Source organism: Sinohyriopsis cumingii, chromosome 6, assembly GCF_028554795.1.
Source record: "Sinohyriopsis cumingii isolate HCF-2022 chromosome 6, ASM2855479v2, whole genome shotgun sequence".
In the NCBI taxonomy this organism is placed as follows: Eukaryota; Metazoa; Mollusca; class Bivalvia; order Unionida; family Unionidae; genus Sinohyriopsis; species Sinohyriopsis cumingii.
Window position 1 is genome coordinate 162,846,594 of NC_142966.1, and position 24,103 is coordinate 162,870,696.

General features: G+C 36.1%; 1 protein-coding gene across 1 annotated transcript; it reads left to right on the top strand.

Moving 5' to 3' along the window:
* Positions 1–11,242: 11,242 nt before the first annotated feature.
* On the top strand, positions 11,243–15,374 carry LOC149798438 (perlucin-like protein). Its single transcript, XM_089960605.1, has 3 exons — positions 11,243–11,588; positions 13,588–13,770; positions 14,980–15,374. Exons 1-3 carry the CDS (start codon positions 11,333–11,335, stop codon positions 15,195–15,197), a joined length of 657 nt encoding a protein of 218 aa, XP_089816731.1. The 5' UTR covers positions 11,243–11,332; the 3' UTR covers positions 15,198–15,374.
* The last annotated feature ends 8,729 nt before the right edge of the window (positions 15,375–24,103 follow it).

Here is a 24,103-nt window from a genome sequence, read left to right on the forward strand (position 1 = left end):
ATAGAAGTAAATGTATTTATTTGGGTCTAATCTAGGTTATTGGCAATTCCCTACAATGTACATGGTGCACCTGACATAGTCCATGCCCTGTTTTATAATATTAGTAATAGATTGCTAATTATCAGTAACATTTGATTTTATAAGTTTTAAGAAGTTTCTAAAAGGTTATTTTCCATGACCTAATTGGCTTTTTTCGAAAATCACTGGAAAGATTATTTATTCCTGCTTAATATCTAGCAGAATCAATTAATAGTATTGTTGATATTATCGTTGTATCCAGAATTTCACTTGGGATGGAATTTAGTTCTTCAAATTATTTAATTCCGTGATTATGTTCTTTGGAAATACAGTGTTCATTTTTTTAAAAACACTATTCTTAGACAGAGATAATCGCTAGAGTTTATAGATAATTTCACCCTGGCATTATATGACTGTGTTTCAACAAACGACTACTGGTACAACAACACAATACAGGCGGCCACAGTCAGATTAAGATTTTCATTGTTGGATTTAATTTGAATTTCTACTCAGTTTATTCAGAACTTTTATATTCAGGTTTTGTGTTCGTAATTCTAAACATATTTTGCGATTTAATTCGCAATACCGTAAGTTTGTTTGTTAGTTTTTTTGTTTTTGTTTGGTGGGTGTCTTTGCATTTTTTTATTTTATTTTATTAATGTTTCTCTCTGTTGTGTACAGTTGTCATCAGACTTTCTCACAGGAGTGGTCACAGGCAGAACAGTGTGATCTTTACTCATTGAGGATATACATTTATTACTAGGCAATGACGTAGCTGAAGATAGAGTTGTGGTTATTCAAATTGTAATTGGCAAGTTTGTTTGGATCGGAAAGTCTATCCTAGCGAAAAATAAATCCCTGATTTATGGTCAGTTTGTGCAGTTACTACAGCTATGACGAAGAAAGTTCTTGACAAATGATGTTTATCAGGAATGTATTCCTTTAGCTTACGCATGTATTTGTCAGACTTTTGCTCCTCATTTGGATCACTCAAAGGGTATTGACCACGATGATCCTATTTTAGTTATTCATTCTCTTTATTCTAATCAGAGTGACAAATGACAATAACGTGTCGTCGAACATTAAATAGAACCTGCGACCTCCTGTTTGTTTTGGAGGGATATTAGAGAAACTGAAGCCGCAGAAGTAACGGTTTGATATTTTAATAAAAATGTGATTCTTATGAGAAAATGGAGATCACCTGAGGTACCAGCTGGTGACGAGTGGTAGGTGAACTATCAAATTTATTTCAAAAATCGTTCCTACAGGAAATGTTTAGTTTAGCCCATCAAACTCCCCTGACTTGCCATTTAGGGACCAATAAGACTTATCTCAAGATCCTAAATCACTTATATTGGCCAAAAATTAAAAGTGATGTTTGTAAATATTACAGAGCTGTTCTCACTTGTCAAATAGTGGGATAACCCAATCAGAAGATACCGAAGACACATTTGCAACCTATTCCTACACTTGACTAACCATTTAACAGAATAATGGTAGTGTATGTTGGTCGATTACCTAAGACTAAGTCAGGCAACCAATACTTGTTGACCAAATTGTGTGCGTCGGCAAGATTCCCAGAAGCAATTTCGTTAAGAAAAATTAAAACTAAAAGAGTAGTGAAAGCTTTGATAAAGTTTTTTCCTTAATTTGGCCTGCCTAAAATTTATCTAATCTGATCAAGGGTCAAATTTTGTTTCTGGAATGTTCCAACAAGTTATGCATGAATTAGGCAGCCAGCAATTTAAGTCTTCTGTCTATCACCATGATAACCAATGGCTAAAGAAACATACCATCAAACTTTGAAAAATATGATTCGGTCATTATTGTCTTGATACTGCAAAAGATTGGGATCAAGATGTTTATTTACTGTTGTTTGCTGTTAGGGAGACAGGTCAAGAATCATTGGGATTCCGTCCATTTTAACATAATATGCCTGACCAATGAAGTTGTTAACAGAAGAAAAAAAACTTCTTTCAAATGAAGATAAAGAAATTAATCTTTGCGATTATGTTTCCAACTTCAAATATAAGTTGTCAAAGGCTTGTGAGGTTGCGAGAACTAATCAGCACTCTACTCAGTCAAAAATGAAATTAAGGCATTATAAAAATACACAAAAAAAAGGATTTTTCAACCTGGTGATAGGTTTGACTCTCTTGCCCATATCACGTAATCCTTTTCAAGCTAAGTAATTAAGTTCTTACATAGTTGAAAAGAAAGTAAGTGATTTAAATTATATCATCAATACTCCTTAGAGGTGAAAACAAAAACAAATTTGCCATATAAATATGCTAACGGAGTATGTTGATAGAGATAGCCGTGTTAATTATGCAATCAATTTAGTTGTACGTGTCCCACACAGTGAGTATTTAAGCGATGGAACGCAATGACATAGGACTACCCAATCATCGGAATTCCGAAATTATGAATAATCTGGTCCAAAGACTTTCACATCTGCAGAAACAAGAAAAAATTAACTAAAACAGCTGTTACGTGAATATGAAACAAGTTCCAAATGTTCCTACACGAACAAATAAAATCTACCATAACGTTGAAATTCTAGACCCCGTACCTGTGATACAAGTTACGTGCAGGATAAACCCTCTCAAACAAGAATATTTCGAAAAAGAAAATCAGTATTTTCTGGATAGTGATTTCATAGAACTGAGTAAAAGTGACTGGGGTTAACCAGGTATATTTCTACCACAACCATATAATATTTTCGGCATCTGCACATATTACAGAAAGGTAAACAGTGTGACTAAAATAAAATGATTTCGATTACCAAGAAACGATGACAAATTTGAAAATACAAAGTATGTCACCAAATTTGGCCCTCTGGAAAGATTCTGGCAAATTCTTCTGACGCAAAGGGTTGAACTTTATCAATATAAAATGATGTTGTTTGGGATGAACGGTTTGCCTTGTATTTTTCAAAGTTTAATAAACATGATTACATCTGGGTTGATTAATTGAAATGCTTACATCATCTGCAACGACACCTGGAAAGATCACCTACAGCCAATTCAGACATTCTTTGACAGGCTCACTGATGCGAATTTGTCAATAAATTTATCCAAACGTGAGTTTTGTATGTTACATTTCTAGGATAAATCATGGGATATGGACAAGTTAAACCTGTACATTCTAAGGTCAAGGTTATCTCTCAATTCCCTTTGCCTATCCATATATAAGAAGCTGATGCGATGTCTGGGTATGGCTGTATACCACTGGAAATTTTGTTAAATTTTCCATAATTGCTGAAACCCTGACAAATGTATTTATTGAGCTAGAAAACCAAGTTGCATTGGTCTGAAAAATGCCAGGAGGCTTTTGATATTTAAGGGCTATAATTAAGAGTACACCAGTTAATTCAGGACCTAATTTCAGTCAATCATTTAAATTATCTGTTGATGCAATGATGTTGAGGTTGGTGCAGTACTGATTCAAGAGGACAAAAAATGGTGTAAATAATCCAGTGTGTTATTTTAAAAAGTATATAAGCACCATAGAAATTATCCCACTATTGAGAAGGAATATTTGCCTTCGATATTGGCATTACAACACTTTGAAGTCTATCTAAGTTCAGCTCCTTCTACAATTATTGTGTTTAGTGATCACAACCCTCTTACTTTCATTGACAAGATGAAAAACAAACATCAGAGATTATTAAGGTGGAGATTGATGTTGCAGAAATACAATATTGACATTAGGCAGGTAAAGGAAAAGACGATTTAATAGCAGATGCACTTTCACGTGTATATGAATTTTACATTTTTTATGTATACTTTGTGTCACACATATATTTAATCTTAAAGGTCACCGGCCATACTTCAACATTTTCCTATTTATATCAGATTTGCATTACATGATTAAAAATAGTTATACTCGCACTCAATTTTTTTATCAAGGGTAAAGAAGAAATAATAATTTAATTACTCGAAATAGAAGTATACAACGATGTTACTTCACCTTAGTTACGATTTCCCACCTATAGAGGACGCAACCGGAAATGACGTACATTTATCCCTACAAGACGAAGTACATGCTTCTTGTTGTCGAAAAATAAAACACTATAAACTATGGATAGGGAATATTTTAGATGAAACTAATGAAACCTAATTTACTGTTCAGCCTTATATCAGTATGCGTGCACGACGCACTAGATTGTGTGACTTTCAAAACTGTTCCATTGTTTCAATATATTTTGAAAATTCCTGTTAATACAGTTAAGAAGAACCAATGCTGGCTTCCCCGTGTCGGCAGCCTTTATATAAAAAAGATGAAAGAAATCGGCACACTTAAAGAATCCAAAGGACCAAATTTGACTTCAGAAGAAAAAATCAGCACCTTAAAAAGATACCAAAGTCATTTTTCCGGGGTTGGTTTGCATTGTAATAAAATAACCTATATATTTGATATCCTGTCGGTAAGTTTAAACAATGAGTTTATTGCTCCATCCCAGTTGTGTTTATCACCCGGGCTTCTATTTTGTTTGCCATATGTAATCATAATTGGTGTTTGCAGGGCAAATAGTATACACAATAATAACTTGCTTTAATAATACTTTTCATTCTTATACTCCTTCTTGAGAAGTACAGTCCGTTCTTTTATCGTCTGAAAATGGCAAGGACAAAGCAAACAGTTTAGAAGCACTGGATTCCCCCACAGGACTATCTATACTGTCCATTACGGACTCCAAATATCTTAAAGGGTAAGAATCAACTTATACAAAATAACAAATCAAAAAGAAACAAATAACAAATGGAACTCAACATGGAAAAACGAGAAATCGAAACCAGAGCACGTGCAACACGAGGCAATATGGCGACTAGAAGAGAAGTCAATTACCTTGAGAAATTCTTCAAGCTGGAAAGGGTAGTGATGCATGAAAGAAGCTACTTACAATGTAAATACAGGGAAGGAACACAAGAAATAGATATGAGGCACATACAAAGGGAAAATATACCTAATCTAACCACGGTAATGATAGCCATGAAAATAGCCAACCCAGAATGTATGAACAGAGTATACTCTATAAACCCTAATGGATACAAAGGCTACATAGCAAGACCGAAAGGGAAGAAACCGATTTTACCATATGGAGAAATGCGTATTGGGAAAGAAAGAGTGACAATAAAGGAACCAGAACCATTGCTAAGGGAGATAAAAAAAAACGAACAGGAGTATTACATGTTACAGACATCCCGCTGGAAATTCCAATAGAAGAAATAGTGAAGCGTTTTGAGGAAAAATTCAATATTCCAGTTAGCTCAGCAAGGAATAGAAAGATAGAAACAACATCAATTTTAGACGGAACACGGATATTAGAAATAGAAGGAAGTAATATGAAGAAAGTAAAGAGAGCCTTTTACATATTCGGATTCTTAGCAAAGACGTGGTATAAAGGATGCATATATGACAGAACATGCAATAGATGTGGGAATACAGGTCACACACCATTCAAATGTCCCCAGAATTCGGGAAATATAGTACCAACAATGACAACAACAAAAACAAGCAGCAGACAAATAGTAATAGGAAATATGCAGCCACAACAACAACAACCAAGAAAACAAGATGAGCAGCAGCAACAACAACAACAGCAGTTACAAGAACAGGGACAACAAATACAAGAACAGAAAATACCGAAACAAGCAGCAAAAAAGCAAAGGATAGAACAAATACAACAACAACAACAAGAGAGAGAAACTACACTACAGAAAGAAATTGCAAACAAAAAACAAGGTTAAAATATTCAACTGCAACAACAAAAACAGACACGAGGAAATGAACAACAAGGACATAAAAGGCAACAACAACAGCAACAAACAAAGATACAAACAGGGCAGCAACAACAGGTGATGGAAAATAGACAAGAAGAACAACAAAAGACAATAAAACTACAACAGCAACCAGAAAACATAGACCAGCAAGATAATAAAAGTCAACAACAACAACACCAACAGACTCGAGACCAGCTTCCAGTAGAAAACGAATTACAGGAATGTAAACAACAACAACAACAAATACAAATACAGATACAAGAAGGTCAACAACAAAATAGCATGCATAGCCAACAAGATATTGAAACTGGGCAACAACAACAACAAAGGCAACAACTAGAAAACAAACTACAACAACAACAAACAAAACGAAGTCTACAAGAAAAAGAAGTGATACCAATGCAATCACGACGGTTTTATGAGCCACTACTGCAAGAAAATGACTCAGAAATTACAGCATTCAAATTACAACAGATTCAGAAGGGGCCCCGAGTGGTCGAGTGGTCTAAAGCGCTCTCTGTTACGGATCACTGCCATCTCACCTCTGTCTGCGTGGGTTCGAGTCTCGGATTCGGCTAATGTGGGTATGTGAGAAAGCTTGCCAGTAGCTTCTCGTGGGTCGGTCGTTCTTTCCGGGGTTTTCCCGGGTTCTTCCTCCACCATTAATACTGGCCGCGATGTATAGCCTATCGTGTGCTGAAAAATGGCGTTAAACCCTACAACAACAACAACAACAGATTCAGAAAACAGAAACACCCAGACTATTAGAAATAATCCAAATAAACAAGACACCGCAGCAAAATTCAAACGAAGATTCAGAATCGCTACAAACAATGGAAGAAGCATCCAAATACAAAAATTCCACTAAAGAGAAGCAGGAAACAAGCCCAGAAGTAAGGAAAGCACTTAGGGAAATGACGAAAGCGAAAAGACAAGAAAGGAGAAAAAGACAACAAGAGGAAAAAAGGATAGAAGAAAATCCTTGGTTCAGCTACGATGAATACATTGAAAAAAAATATGGATAAAATATAACACGATAGCTAAACATACAGAATACCAATCAAAACATGTAGGGCAGGAGGGCCTCCCTAAATGGTCTGTGAAGATCAAAATGAGAGAGAACCCTCCAAAAAAAAATAATAATAATAATACTTTTGTAACCCATGCTATCAAAAAGATTATCATTTGCACTCACATTGAATGTATTTTAAAATAATGATTTTTTTTTTATTTATTTGCGAGATACCAACTTATAGTTAACCTGGATACAATACCATCTGAGTCACTTTGCAATAAGTAACTTATCATGTGTAAATGGCAGGTGCCTTCAAGCAATCGGGTGATACTTGCGTCTCATTTGCGATTTTGTTATTTGACATAAGCGATACACACTACAGTAAGGATGCATACGCAAGCCGGCATCCGCTACATATGCGGAGTTCGTGGATATGTATTTTTTTAAATAATTTTCGCATGAAGAAAAAAGAGGAATATATGATAACAATGCAAGGTTAATTTCTTTCATTTTATTTTCAAACAAGTGTATGTTTATCAATTTATTTTGTACCGTGAGTGGGGGGGGGGGCACAATTTAAACACAAAATTATTTCCTTTCTAATTTATACTGAATAATGGAGCAAATATGACTGACGATATTGACCCGTAATGACAAGCTTTCAATTTACGCACGCAAATGCTAAGAAACTTGAAAAATAAAAACAAACAATAAAATTAACTGGTAAGGGTTTCATATTGCAGCAACTAAATACTGACAAAATGCTCATCATTATTCTCTCTCTCTCTCTCTCTCTCTCTCTCTCTCTCGTGTGTAATCTAGTATATATTGTATGCAGCTGTGTTACAACGTGAAGCCTAAAATTAAGTATATTTGTTATAATATCTGATGTACTCTACCCTTAGCAAAATGTATACGTATTATGTAGAATATTATTTGTTACGTATTTTTGTTTTTTAAATGATTATTGATAATTTGACCGGAAGACTTAAATTGAGAATGTCGTTGTGCAGATGCATATATTTGTAAGCATAAAAAATGTATATAAATATTTTAATTAGAACAAGCAAGATATGTCAGTTTGTGATTTCTCTCATAAATATGTACGTTACGAAGTATGATTATTTTCTTTCAAAGAATATCAAAATAATTTGTTTAAATTTAGGTTTTTGATCTCCCTTAAAACCTATCTTACATAGCATCTACTTTTTTGTTGAAGAAAAAGAACGTACAAACTATTGTTAAGTTTGGCCGAATTGTATTTCGAGTTGGGCCGAATTGTCTTTGGGCCAAATTCACAATAATCCGGCATAAATGATACAACTATCCCATCCCTCCCCATTCGATCCCACAGATTAAATACACTTTTTTCTGGTAAACATGGTTTTTAGTTGTTGTCGTAGGGTTTAACGCCATTTTTCAGCACACGATAGGCTATACATCGCGGCCAGTTTTAATGGTGGAGGAAGAACCCGGAAAAAACCCGGAAAGAACCATCGACCCACGAGAAGCTACTGGCAAGCTTTCTCACATCCCCACATTAGCCGAATCCGAGACTCGAACTCACGCAGACAGAGGTGAGATGGCAGTGATCCGTAACGGAGAGCGCTTTAGACCACTCGGCCACTCGGGGCCCCCATGGTTTTTAGGAAGAAAAAAAAAACGCTTTTTCCCCATCATCAGTCTTTTGGTTACATCGTTATGCAACACAGTGCACTATATTTGGTGTACAAAAGCACGATCGTACGCTATAGCACATTAACATTTACGTGGGGAAATTAAGCAGTTGAATGGCTAGGTTGAATAGAAGGGATAAATGTACGTCATATCCGGTTTTGGCACGCGGAAACTACCGATTGTTTACGGAGATTGCCGAATAATTTTTTCATTTTATAAAGCGGAGTTTTAAGTCTAATTAAACATTTTTATGGTGTGCATACATAACCAATGCGTTTTGTTTATAACTACGATAATATCACACGTTTGTACAATATAGGTGGCATGTGACCTTTAAGTAACTTTTATCCCATGTCTATTTGACTAATAGTACAAGAACAACGCTTTATTACATAAATCTTTCTTTTTACTTATGAAGGGGAAGTGTTATATACATTTAATTTGCATTGTTTGTTAGTTAGTTTTGGGGGATGTTTGTATTTTTTATATTTTATATCATGTGAGTAATGAAACCTTGTATATTTTGGACTTAACCTTGTCCAAATTCAAGTTGTTTTTTTTTTTCTACTTGACCTCAATTATTGATTTTTTAATATGTATACAGCTAATACATAGCTCTTATACTAACTATGGCTTTGGGTTTAAGATCAGGATCGTTAATAATAGAATTAAATATGTTTGTCTGAGTCTCGATCTAGATTATTGGAATTCCCCTGCAATCTAACTGGTGTACCTGTCATAGTCCGGGTCTTATAATATAATTTTAGTCTAATTATAAATAACGTTTCATTTTGCAAGCATTAAGAACTTTCTCGACAATGTTTCGTTTATAACACGTTAATGTGACTTAGGACAGGTAGTGGACTATACAGTCTTGTCACTGGAAAGATTATTACGATCTAGCAGAATCAATTTTTATTATTGTTGTGTCCAGAAGTTCATTTGGGATGGAATTTATTTCTTCAAATTATTTAATTTGGTGATTATTTTCTCTGGAAATATAGATTGCTCATTAAAAAGCATTATATTCTTGGACAGAGATATTCACTGGAATTTATAGTGAATTCAAACCTGGAAGGATATTACTGTGTTTCAGCAAATGACTATTGGTACAACAGCATAATACAGGCCTCCAAAATCACATCACCGCTTACATCTTGGATTTAATTTGAATTTCTACTAAATTTTATTCAGAACTTTAATTATCAGGACTTGTGTCTGTAATTCTATTGTGGGGGGGTATAATTCACAATGCATCATGTTATTTATACATTTTTAGTTTATATTCGAGGGAAATAAATTATTTATTGAGTTGTACAAAGCTAGTTGTTTTCGCAATTTTCTGTTAATTATTTTAAGAGCATAGACTCGTAACATCAGACAGATTTAGATGATGATCATCTTCAATGCTGGCACTACTGACAAAATTTATTTTAAAGAGGGAACAAGAATATAATCAATCACGGACGAGTAACTAACGTCACGTGATCAAAATGTATCTCACTGCATTTTAGCAGGTGCGTATAACTTATAAATGTAAGATGACTAGTTTAAGAAAGGGGTGCAATAAATTGACTTTGTCATTCTTACATTATTCGGCAACTCTGCATTGAAATCGGCACAAATTTTTAATCGAAAGTACATTTTCTGGCTATACTCCACACATAGGCATTCCACAGTTTCCATTACTTCCTAATAATCATCTAAAGTGGCATTCGTGGAAGGCAACCACACCCAGAACATGAATAATATGACAGTGCGCAAACCAATTTCAACTGCAATAATTCTATCCTTTCCAACGTTTTTTGTTGGCGAGACCTGCAGCGACTTTTGATAGAGAATTGCAGTTCCGCTAAATCCGAAGGAACGTTTTCTTACCAATGAAGACGATTGAATTATGTTATCCGGTCTCGCAAAACAGTAAATTATTTTTGGATGCTTTGTAAAAAGTTGATTTGCTCTGGAGGTACCATTACTTTTCTACTTGCAAACAATGTGTACTTTATGAAGTAAAGAACAAAGATAGGGCGTTGATGTCCTTCGCTTTACAAGTTCGTATCTTTAAAGTAGTAATTCAAATTACAACCAATCCATCGTATTTAGGTCTGGAACACGTGGTCTTTTATTTTTCATACCATTTTCTGGCTAATGCAAATTTAGGCCAAAAAATCCCTCTTGTAACGTTCTGCCAAGTAGCGTTTCTAGAAAAGTAACGCCATAAGTTACACGATACGTGCATTTTACTTGTAGCTTTTAATTTAATTATGTACTTGATCTTATGAACAAAATTGCAACCGTAAAGTGAACAGCTTTGTGAATAAACTTCTCTGTATTCGGATAACATAGCAAGAATTTACTCTGTAAATGACCTGGTTGTGATTATGACTGAAACCTTGTTGCAATATGACTGAACAAGTGTTAAAGCTACGTTACAAAATCCAAATGACACACACCTGGTTGTGATCACAATCAAGGCCAGGGAAAATGAGATTGTCCGATTTCTCAATGCAAGCACTTTCATCGTGCAGGAGTGGGTGAACTCAGTTCAGTATTTTGAAATAGCCGAGGCAAAATTTAAACCACAGCAGGTAACGTTGTACGCGGCAGTGAAACCTTTCTGCGTTTTTGGTTCATGTATAAGTTATGAATATTTTGTTTTGCTCGTATTTTTTATGAACAATTGCGATCACATTCCCCTCTGTTCATAGGGACGTGCGTGCATTATAAAAACTCCGATTCTTCTGGATAACTAAACTGAACTTTCCTTGCTTAAGCCAGTGCGTAGTAGGATACGTGTTATTGACCACTCCATTTTGCTGTAGGAACGTTGTTGAAAATGAGAATGATAATCTTGTTTTCACTTACCCTGCTGAGCCTTATAGATGAATCTGCAGCAAGCGGTCTGAATGTGTTCTTTGGAGATTTGTTTCGTCAAAACATCGTCCGCAATTCCAGCGACGTGTGTACGGAGATGAACAAAATTGTTGATGCTACCAATGCGAAATTTACGGTTATTAGTACGAAGATTGCAGACTTGGAAAGGAAACTGGACGACTTATTGAGGACCATGTCATCTCCCACGGCCAAACTCAGTAAGCATGTATTTTATTATTCTGTTAATTACTATTACCATTTATAATCTTGCATACGTCGGGTCCAACTGCAGATGCATCCTGATCTGCCCACGCACGATGCACCAGCAAATGGGGGTAAATGTAGTGGTATCAACTATTATAGCAATGAATCTGAATGAACGGAGTTGATCAGATTGCCGGCGCATTGAGACCCGATCTGGTCATGCAGTTTGAAGTTTCCATCCCCCGATTTTAAAGCTAGTATATATAAAAATATTTAAATGGAAGGCATCATGGAATAACAAAGCCATTCGATAAAACAGACCTTGAGCAAATCCCCACCTCCCACCCCACACACACATACACAGAACCATCGGTTGGGGCCAGGTAGTCGTTGCAAGAATTAGAATTATGATCTGGTTTAGTTAACGTCTGGATGATTTTAACACAAATTCATCATGTGCTTTGCTGAGCATTTTGTGAAACAAATGAGGCATTACAGTAAGCAGAATTCGTTAGACGTGTAGACACAAATCGGACAAAACGCAGCGAAAGATCTATAAATATGTTGACAGTACCACTTAAGAAACGGGTGGTGCTTTTTTAAAGATAGACGGAAGTGATAGGACAGAAACCAGCATAGCCCTGAGAAGCGGATCTTGTAGCTGACTAGTCCATTAGAATGCTATATTTGAAAGCTTCTGCTTGTGAGATACCAAGTCATTAGCTTCTGCAATTGTTACAAGTCCCTACTGTACGTGGGAAGAAGCTTAACTTAAAAATTTGTCGATGCTGACTTTTTCCTGTTTGCCCTAGTTTATCTATATGCCATAGTCGGGTACTTTCCCACTTGTGTCCACTAGATTGTTCGCAATAGTGTATAAATATGGTCAACTGGGCTTTAGTTCGCCTGGATTCGAGTGATTCCCACTGGAGATTGTTCAACATTGCACTGACAATGCAAGAGACTGAGCAAGACGTACATTTAAAAAGTACGAATAAAAGTGATCGGATCTGTATAAATTATAAAGCGCAATAAGATTTTAAGAGTTAAAATTGTTGGTTAATATTGAAATTTAAAATGCAGAATAACCAAATTAAGACTAAAAAGCATTGTGGTGCAGCTGACACCTAAGTCAAACTAAAGGTGTTAAGTCGGGCATTTGTGTTTGTACACATGACGGGACATAACAAAATGACTAAACACTAGCTATCGTGCGAGAGGTGTGGTAATATTTACATGTATTACATTCAGTCTTTACTGTTCCAGAATAGAATCTGAATGAATTAAAATGTAATTACTAGTTCAATTCCTAGAACTGCAGTTGCATATAATTGAAAGTGACCGTTTAAAATATTTAGATATAAATTGTGCCCTTTTACTTGTAACCCACCTCCCCATCTAAGGGCGAAGATGGGTATCCACCATAGTGCTTTTCTTGCAGAGAACCGTTCTCTATAAAGCACTTTTGCCTCCAACCCAGACGCGATCGCTACTGTTCAGCACATGAACTTGTTTGATACCATATCTTTTATTTTTAAATTTTTGAAGGAAGTTGACGCATTTAGTGAAATCTTAATTCGGTATTAGACATTCGTACTATAAATCGCCCAAATTCGTGTATGATCTTACCATTTTACAAATTAATGCTCGCTCCCCTTTGATCAGAACCCTCGTATATTTCCGTCATTTTTATACTTTTATCGTTTGAGATAAATATATTCATTCCTTATTATAAACCTTTTGTGGCGCTAGTTTTGGTGTGCCGTAAAATCCATTTTAATGTTTCAATCCGTTTAATTCGAAGCATGAAAACAGAGGTTTCTAGTCATTAAAACAGAATTCATTATATTGAAACTAATTTTTAGAACGTCCACATAGTTGACGGCGTTGCCCAAATAAATGCAGTATTGACATGGTTTTATTTTCATACATGTCAAATTCGATACTTTAATTCTCAGAAGCACGGGATTCGAATTCGATTACTTTCAGTGACCGATTTTTCTCTATTTGCAGGCAATAGTACGTGTCCTACTGGATTTGAGTATTATTATCAAGAGAAGTTTTGCTACAGGTTCAACAGCGACTGTAGGACCTGGGCTGAAGCCAGAAAAAACTGTCAGCAATTAGGTGGGGACTTGATCAGTCTCACGGAAGTCAACTTTCTCTACTTCAGAGATGTGTCCCGATCGAAAGCAGGTAAAGCATCAGTAGTTTTTTTATGTACTATTAATACCATGACTATTTCTCCATTCCACCAATCTAATTTTTGCTGTGATTTCAAAATACAGGCGGGGGTGCAAGTATGTAATTTATGTAGGGTTTGACGGCATGTCAATAAAATCCTTTTGACGGAACAAAAGGTAAGATAAAGAGTATGGTAAGGAAAATGATGCAAAAACATAAGGAACTAAAAGTACGAAGCTTCTGCAGAATTTTAATAGGTTTATACCACATTTTTGTCGTATTTAATAGAAATTTTGCATATAAGGTTATTCTTCCCTATCAGTCTTTCCTTTGAGACAAATTCAGCTTGCAGTCTTCATGCCGTCGTTATCCGATTTTATGATTAGCTGGCCCGGTTCAGATCTCCTGCCAGATTGTTTGATGACAGGCACTTTAATAACGTTCACACAAAGTGCATATTTTCAGATAAACCTAACGATGGTTGAGAGAAAAAAATCGTCATGGTTGACCACTTCCGACAAAATGTGTACATCGCGGCTAAGAAAACAAAGCTTTTGTATGAAACTACTATATTCAGATAATTATTTGAGGGTAAACGTGTTTACTTGATTTGGGTTGAAGACATCGATTTTTCTCACGAATTCCTAGTTTCTGTTTACTATATTCTTTACTAATGTTTTAGGGATATACCCGATTAAAACTCGGAATATTCTGGAAATGGAACTTTTCACTCACCCTAGTCGTATTATATTGTCTTCCTTTTTATATTAAGGTTGTTGCATCAGAATTTTATTTTGTATCTGAAGAGGTATCGGTCTTATAGTGTATCTATTCAATTGGAACAAAATTCTAAATACTAATTTCTGACAAAGAAGCAAGTTATGGATTATTTTGGATTATATCATTGTGATCCATACTTTGCGTAAATAAACTGTTCCAGGCTATTGGTACATCACCACATTAAAGATGGGAATTCATTTGAAACAGCAGTTGGATTTAATTCGGAATACCTCTACTTTTGAACTTGAAGAGCTTTTGAGGCTATGTGATTAATTCACAATACTGCAAATTGAAATTTTCATTTTGTTTCCTAGGAAACTATATTGAATTTTAGTGGACTCGTTGGTTTTCGCCCTTTCCGGTTTAGACCTCGTGCTATATGATACACTAAATCTCTAATGCGTTGAATATTTGTTCTATACATATTGTATTGTACTTCAGGTGCTTGCGGTGGCGTTTGGGTCGGTACAACGGACGCATCCTCAGAAGGACAGTGGTTCTGGTTGAATGGTGTAAAGGTTCGCTCGGTTTTCTGGGCACAGGATCAACCCGACAATTGGAGCAATAAGGAGAATTGTGGTGACATGGCCAAACTCTTCGATTACAAAATGAACGATGAAGATTGCACTAGCAAACAACACTACATTTGTAAGATTTAAAACAATTCAATCTTGTGATGTAACCATTGGTTTTAAAATATAATGGCCAAGAGTGTAATCTTAATGAATATATTTACTTAATAAAAACATTAACACTATTTTCATGTGTGCATATTACGTAATGGCAACTGATGTCGTCAATAATACCTACTTGTATTAAAATCTCGTACATGGCAATATATGGTTTGTTTTCTGTTACAAATTTTCAAGAACGTTAAAATTAAAGCCTTTGGAAAATTAAGTCCAGCAAACTCGTACGTATTAGTTTGGTGGTTCTTTCACTGCCTTGGAAAGATGAATTTCCCTAACGTAGTACAACTTTAATAAATGTTGCGCACTTTGAGCAGAACGCGCATTTAGCGCACGTGCAACTGCATTAATGCGTAAAGGCAGTTTTGTTTCCTAAGCAACATGATGTCAATAAATAGTGTTCACAATTTCAGTCTTGTTTTAACGTTGCTATGGGCACAAATCTCGAATGACAATTCAATGCTGAATAGTGCAAACAAGCCCTAAGAATACAGACCTTTCATAACCGTATATGCGCTTGCTCTGTAACTCGATAAACTTATTCCGGGCAGTCTAGCAATAAAAACTCGTTTGAATTTTCATCCTTGCTACATAACTGGTTCGCCACATCATCATTTGATCGATACCATTAAATCGTTTTCTTTTAAATCGTATTACTCTATCTCGACTTGGACTGGCCTTGTAAGATAGCATCCTATTGCTAGTTCTAGCAATCTGCATGCAAGTTCCTCTCTACACGAAATGATACAAATCTTTTTCAAACCTTGAACAAAAACTTGTCAAAATTAAGACCTGTATAAATTACGGTTTTGGGTTTTAGAAGTTTAAATCACGGATTAAGGTTTTACAACGTTTCAAATTATGTGTATTAGTGAGATTAACGTGTAAGATGGGCAACCGGATGGACAACTCAATGGCATTGATTTTGCATCAGAGGGCCATACTTTTGACAAATTACTTATTGCGCTACTGTCGGTCTCTCCCATTTAACCTGCCATAGTTATGCATTCAGATTCATCCTGACAACCAGACCTGCAGGTTTAAAAAAAATGCTTGGCAGCCGTAGGCCTTCACAACAACCAAGCCTCGTGATATCCTATCCATTCCCAGAACCAGTCTAAGAGTTGTGACATGTTTCTATTACCAGAATGAGCAGACTATAGCATTATCATAACATCCAGTTTGTTTGTATCCCCTATAAATTTTAAAAACAAAAGGCATCGTGGATATATAAAACGCACAACGTTTAAATCAACCCATTCATTGATTTCTAATTTCTAATCGGAGTTTACGTTCAATCAACAATAATTCAACAGTACCATGGACCCCTTAGCGACAATCCTGTTTGAAATTATAATTCGATGAACAAGTGTTGTGCATTTTCTGGATGATGAATAAGGTGTAAACTAGAACAGTTAATATTCGTCAGATCTCTCGTCGATACGAGAGGAAATGCCTGAAACGAGGACAATATTTTAATAAAGGAATGAGATCTTTTTAATCTGACACAAGCCCTAGAAATTTTTGTAGCTGCGCATTTGTTACAGAAACATATATATATATACTGTGATCAATCCAAAACGGCATTTCGTAGATGCATTCACCTATTATAAAATGATTCCAAAATAGTGCCTATTATAAAATGATTCCAAAATAGTGCCTATTATAAAATGATTCCAAAATAGTGCCTATTATAAAATGATTCCAAAATAGTGCCTATTATAAAATGATTCCAAAATAGTGCCTATTATAAAATGATTCCAAAATAGTGCCTATTATAAAACGATTCCAAAATAGTGCCTATTATAAAACGATTCCAAAATAGTGCCTATTATAAAACGATTCCAAAATAGTGCCTATTATAAAACGATTCCAAAATAGTGCCTATTATAAAAGGATTCCAAAATAGTGCCTATTATAAAAGGATTCCAAAATAGTGCCTATTTTCATCGCTGCACATACAATCCAATGACATGTATTGTCATATTTTGTGCGTACAATTGCCGATTAGCGCGAAGGTACTGTTTATGTGTGCCTGAAAAGCTAAGATGCCGACTTACCTGAAATGCGTTCGTTCGAGTCGATAGTAACATGGATGTACCTCTGTTGCATGATGAACATTTTCACCTAGTTTTCGTTTGTTTTTACGGTTCAAAATGTTGAAATAAACCTTGTGTTCGATTTTAAAAGGCTGACACTCAAAATAATAAGTAGGAATTAACTTAACTAGTCTAACAAATTGAGCTTGTCAACACGTAGTATGGTCGCGAGATAAAGAAACTGATTAAGGCGCAAACGGCCTTGAGGGGATATTTGTTTTCATTGTTTGTTATACAAACAGTATATACTACTGTCGCCATGGGATGAAATGTAATGTATTCTCCTAGAACAAAAGCAGTTTATATACGCAGTTTTAGAGCAGTGGATAAGAGTAAATTTCTGGTGTAATTGGGTCGTGGCCCTCTCAAGTGTTACTGATTGAACATCACATTAGGCCATATCTCTGGTACGTAAAATAAAATAGTCCTGTGCATCTAAATGATAAACGCATACTGTGTATCTAAACGTATACTAATCCCATGATCACCCTTGGTGAAAGTTTAATGAAAACAAGTGAAGATGTATACACGTTTTAGCATAAATACCGATGGCAGATTAACACACAAGCATAGATGAACAAAGAAAATCACATGTACCGCCAGCTTGTTGACAAGGTATAAAAGGAAACATTTTGAACAGGTCGCATCACTTAAGAACAGTTAATTTTATTGGAGTTAAAGAAACATTGAAAGAATAAAGTATGGCCTTCAAGATGACACAAACCAACTAAAACTCTCTACCAACAAGACGTTAAATCTCTAGAGTTTAACAAATTTTCCTAGAAACTGGTCTCATCCCAGGAGTCTTAATGAAGATTCTAAAATCGCAATGTATATCTAAAGTCTACCATAGGTCTTGTCCAAAAATTTCAAGTTTGTATCTTTAACATCATAGTAGATGAATTTAATTGCTAATGGTGAGACATGAAGACGAAATCCCCTCCTTTTTAATGTTGCAAGGGGACTAGTCAAGTTGTTTTCAATTACTTAAACATTGTCAATCATAAAAAAGTTTCAAAACGATCAATGTTTTGGTTAATAGAGTACACCCTCCAAGAAACGTGACACCAGAAACAAATTTACACATTTCTGAACTTAATGACATAACTAATTAAATTACAGAGATCAACTATACTGACAAGAATTTTACTTTAATGTTCAATACAAATTACTTTTATGACGATTATAAACACAAACCCTTGCTGAAACATCTTCCATCTAACCCAATATATTCAATTCTTCATAATACAAATTATCTATTCAATTGTCATGACTGTAGAAGGACTGGTTGTGCGGTACATACAGTGAATGGGAAAACTGCAAAATAAAAATCTTGTACACATTGCAGTTCATTATTCCCTCCAGATTTATAATTAGAAAGTTTTTACAGTTTATGGTTTTTCTGTGAAGCTGTCAGTAGGTTATTTCATGGTATTTGTGATAGCAGAGTTCTTGTGACTACTAGGTATTAAAAACAAACAAAAATTGGCAAAATATTTGATTTCATCCCTTCAAATTATAATTTAAAAAGGAAGAAACTTATCTATATTACTGTATTGGACAGTAACACTGTTTCACATGCAAACATTAAAACAATTATTTTCCTCTTTCCATAAACAAATTTAAGCATATTCTGTAAACTAAACGCACTCATTGGAGGCATTGGAGTTAAAATATATAATCTTTCACCACCAGTTCAACTTCTCAGTGTAAGGTAAGTTCAAAATGATGGTAAAAGAGTTGTGGATTCAATAATATTAGTTATTGTTAAACTGTGTTCACTTTAATACTTAAGTTAAACACTGGTTTTAAAGGTATGTTACATGTAATACTTTCACTTTAATACTTAAGTTAAACACTGGTTTTAAAGGTACATTACATGATCTAATACCAAAAATATACAATAAAACAAATTCATTAAGTACGAGTTTAACAGTAGCAGGTTTCTGAATTGGACAATATTAATGACATTAGAAATGGTCTCTGGTTATGTAGACTGTATGCACTGATGTCATGCATTCAAGGTCATAAGGAGGAGTATGCTTTCCCTCTCCAGTAACAATAAATGTATCCATTATATCAAATGTATCTCCATTCCTTCATCACTAATTCATGTAAAAAGTATCACTGATTTTATTTTGCTGCAAACATCAATTCAAAATTATGCTATCAACTAGACCATTAATAATCTAGCGTTTGTATAGTCGTGCAGGTCATGTAGGCATGTAACGCCAGCTATTTCAGTAATGGATGTCCTTTTTCAGAATTTGATTCTACACAACATTAATTGGCAAGAATTCACCTTATTTGGATCCAAACATCCATATCGGAAGGTCATTATTTACATGCCTTGAGAAGTTCATACACCAAATCAATGTTGAAGTAAGCAGCAGGGAAGTTCTACAGACCAGTGGTTCCAGACCAAATAAGCCTTCCTACGAGAACATTTCCCGTAGAAGCCTCAGATTTCAAAAATAAGCCTTCCTACGAAAATTAATTTGCGTAAATTCACTCCCGACTGCAATTTTTTGTGTGCAAATTCAATGATTCTAGACAAGTAAAAAAAGGGGGGGGGGGGAAATTTATTCTGGTGTCGATGAAGTTTGCAAAGTTTGGCTGCTGATCCTAATTTTACCTCGCATTAAAACAATATAGTTGAAAATAATATGAGTCGGAAAGCTAGTAGAGTTGGAGAGCCTCACTCTGCAAGATTAGCGCGAGAGCAATTAGCGGCAGTGAAGAAACTTATCCCGGTAAAACAATTATTTAAGAAAAAAGTTCGTGATTACGAAGATTCTCAGTATGGAATTACCGAGATATCGTCAAAGTTGTTGAGTCCAGTCACTGGAGCAATCGAGCAAGTCGCATACGGCGATAAAAAGGAAGATAAGGAACTCAGGAAGAAGGGGCTTATTCCTATGACGAGAGATATCGAGCAACACACTCGATTATTGCCGGAGCGAATAGTACAAACACAAACACGAGCACAAGCACAAGCACGAGCACGAGCACAAGCACAAGCACAACAAGAACAAGCACAAGCACGAGCACAAGCACAAGCACGAGCACAAGCAGAATTGAGGACGGGGCAAATTCCTGAAGAATTAGATGAAGATCAAAAATTACGGCAAGAACAAGCGCAAGAAGAAGAACAAGAGCAAGAGGAAGAAGAAGAAGAAAAAAAAGAGGAAGATAAAGATATTCAACCTCGAGATATAATAAAAAAAAATTTTACCGAGAATGGTTGGAAAACATTGCAAGAACAATTTGACCTATTTGGCAAAGATACTAAAATATTTGCTATATTTGCCGAAGATTCCTTTGACAATAGAAAAGTTTTTTTAACGGAGGAGGGATTGAAAAAAATTAAATCGCGGGGAGTTTGGTATAATAATTTATTTCGAGCTAAATATAATTTATCTGAGGCGAGGAGAACAAGTTTTCATTATAGTGATTTTCTGGATCACGCAAATACAAGGAAGGAGGAAAAAAAATCTTCGGGGATATCGCAAAAATCAACTCAACAAGAGAAAGAAACTGCGAATTCCGACTATGAAAATCTTCATAATGCTATCGGATTTGTTTTTACCCGTGATGTGCATGAACAAATCGCAAAGGGGGAAAATTTAGTAGGTATTGCCGCGGATTATAATGATAGGGATAAATATTTAAACCCCAGTGTTCGTGGAAAACCTCTTGAAAAAAACAAATATATCGAATGGATATATTTTGCTAGTAAAAAACCTCCTTACAGACGTGATGACGAATATTTTAAATTTATGGAAAAAGTAAACCAAAAAGAAAAAGAAAAAGAAAAGGAAGAGAAGGACGTGTTAACGGAGTGGTTTAAAGAACCATCAACACAAAAACCAAAAACAGGAAGCGGATATACAATTTGCCCTGACAGTGTTGTCAACGATGTATCTCGCCTCGAGGTATTAATCGGAGGAAAACGAGCTGGAAATAACTCCCGTGAAATAATCAACGAAGCCTCGGATATTTGTCAGCGATTATTCCGCGGTGGTGTCATCGACTCTCACATTTACAAGGAACTTGTCGATGAGCTCATCGATTAAAACAACACAATTGAAATAACATGATTGTTCACAAATATCAGCGCAGACCCAAACAGGTCCGCATAGTAAACTCTAGATTGCCCGTGTACAAATATATACACGGCAATGGATTCGGCGATATCATTGGAAGTCTCGTTACGCGAATAATACCTAAAATCGGACCCACTATCAAACAATTCGCGTCAAAAGCAATAGGAAAGATCGGCGAGACTGCTATCTCTGGTATCGGTAATTTGGCCAGTAAAGGCTTCAATGTTGTCAAAAGTAAAATATTAAATTTAATGCGCAAAAAACAACCCGTCAAATTACCCATCACCAGAGAAATGCCACCCGAAGTCAGTAAAGCCATAAACGACGCAGCAAATAAAAAAATAAATGATCTCGCAAAGGAAGTTGCTAAGACAAATATAGCGCAGGAAGTTGCAAATACAAATCTTGCAAATGAAGTTGCTAACATAAATCTAGCAAATAAAGTTGCTAAGACAAATCTAGCAAATACAAGCTTCATTTCAGGCAGCGGTCTTCGTTTTAGATGATATTCTTAATAATAAATGTTCGCACAAGTGTCAAATGAAGTGTTCGACATGGACGAGCCTGTAGGCAGAGACACATCCGTGCGAGATTTCCAGTATTTCTCGTACGATGCAGTTGACCCAAATACAAATAATCGCTTGGAAATTCAAGTCCACGATACAACAAGATATTTTCTTCCATCTGAGGCATATATCGAAGTTGTTGGGAGAATTGTAAAGGAAGATAATACCAACTACGATGCAGATTTTGGTATTGGGTTTGTCAACAACGGCATCATGGCATTATTCAAGAGCGCCACTTACATGATCGACGGAAGAGAGATCGAATCAATTACGGACAACGTTGATATAGCAACGACGATTATAGGCCTAGCGAGATACTCGGATGATTTTACCAGGTCAGCCGGTCCTAGTATGATGTTCGCCAAAGATAACTCCGATGCCCCTGAACATTTACCGTATGATATCGGTAGGCCGAGAAATGCCGCTGGCGCCGCCCCCGCCGATGTTCTTTCAGTGATGATCAGCACCAATATCAATTACAACCTTGGATTTGCCACGAGAAGAGCTATGCTAAGGGGAAATGAACGAAGATTTTCCTGTGCAATTCCGCTATCTCACATTTTTGGATTTTGCAGGCATTTCCGAAAAGTTATTTACGGAGCAAAACACACGATAACTTTCGTTCGAGACGCTGCTGGCAGTGACAAAGCCATCTGGCGAGATCCCGGTGATGCAGGCAAGGTAATCCTAACTAAATTTACCTTGTGGATGCCAGCGATAACCCCATCGATGCTCGAGGAAGAAAAATTATTATCATTCATGAATCAAGGCGGAAAATCCGTCATGTCCTGGTTGACAACGATGACCGACTCCTGCGATGTTAATATCAACGGAATATTTACCTGGCGAATTGCGTCACAACAAGGTGTTTCGGCACCTAGACACATCTTTGTTGCCCTTCAATCTGCAGATAGATACAATCAAAATCGCAGTCACATGATATTTGATAATTTCGATGCAACAAACGTTTCACTAAGGATAAACGGCCAGCAAGAACCATCCGAGGAAATAGCCATCGATTTTGAAAATTTTTCGACGGCCCGCGCATATCATCGATTACTAAGTTTCATGGGCCGCGATCAAAATATCGATACGGGATTGCAAATATCACAGCTAGATTTTAATACTCGCTATCCCATCTATTACTTTTCCTTGGAGCATCTCGATTTGGTAAAACAATCCGTTGTTGATATTCATTTCAAAGCCAGAATTAACACAGCCGGAGCAGCAAGAGCCATCGCGGTTATTCTCAGCGATAGAACAATGATCTTGGAAGGCATTAGCGGCAGAATGAGAGTCATCGATGCTCCTGTCGAGAACATGTGACAAATTCCAAATTTAGACTAAGCGATTATTAATATGCCATACGAACACGTCAGTGTAACTCTGACCCCGGGTCAGATGAAAAAACTCCAAACAGCGATATCAAAGCGATGCGGTATGAAATTAACACTGAAAAACGATCAGATTCACGGTGGGCCTAACAAACTGTCGCTAACTAGAGGTCAACGTGAACGATTTACCAAGGCCAAATCAGCAAATTCTGGCGTTCATGTGAGCCTTTCCATAGGCGCCATCAGAGATATGGTCAAAACAGGCGGATTTCTTCCTTTTCTCCCCCTGATAAAAATGGCCCTTCCGATTATTGGAAAGACATTAGGATTAGGCGCGCTCTCGGGCATAGGTTCCAAATTAGGAGAAAAAGTGGTGGGAGGACGATACGGTAAAAAAAGGGAGGGTTACTTCCCGTCCTCTCTCTCCTGTTGCAAAAACAACAAAAAGGATCCGGCCTTTATCTAAGACGCCCCCCATACGGATCCGGCCTAAGATTAGCACGGCCTATTCAAATTTAGATTTACTTAGCGAAGCAAGGAAAAAAAAAAAAAAATTTTTCAGAGGCGTATTTATGCGAGATCAACTACCAGAAAAACCAAACCCTACCGAGACGGGAATAATAAATCTCGATAAAAATACCGGCCCTGGAACACACTGGGTTGCCTACGCGATTAATCCTCGCGAAGTTATTTACTTTGATTCGTATGGATTAGCACCGCCAAATGAATTTATCAACTATGTGTCTTCGCTGAAACTTCCGGTTTGGTATT

What these genes read in the sequence shown, in the direction of transcription:
- LOC149798438 (XM_089960605.1), top strand. Translation starts at nt 11,333, where the DNA reads ATGAGAATGATAATCTTGTTTTCACTTACCCTGCTGAGCCTTATAGAT. An exon ending in ATCTCCCACGGCCAAACTCA is followed by an intron (nt 11,589 to 13,587) that starts GTAAGCATGTAT and finishes CTCTATTTGCAG; the next exon opens with GCAATAGTACGTGTCCTACT. An exon ending in TGTGTCCCGATCGAAAGCAG is followed by an intron (nt 13,771 to 14,979) that starts GTAAAGCATCAG and finishes ATTGTACTTCAG; the next exon opens with GTGCTTGCGGTGGCGTTTGG.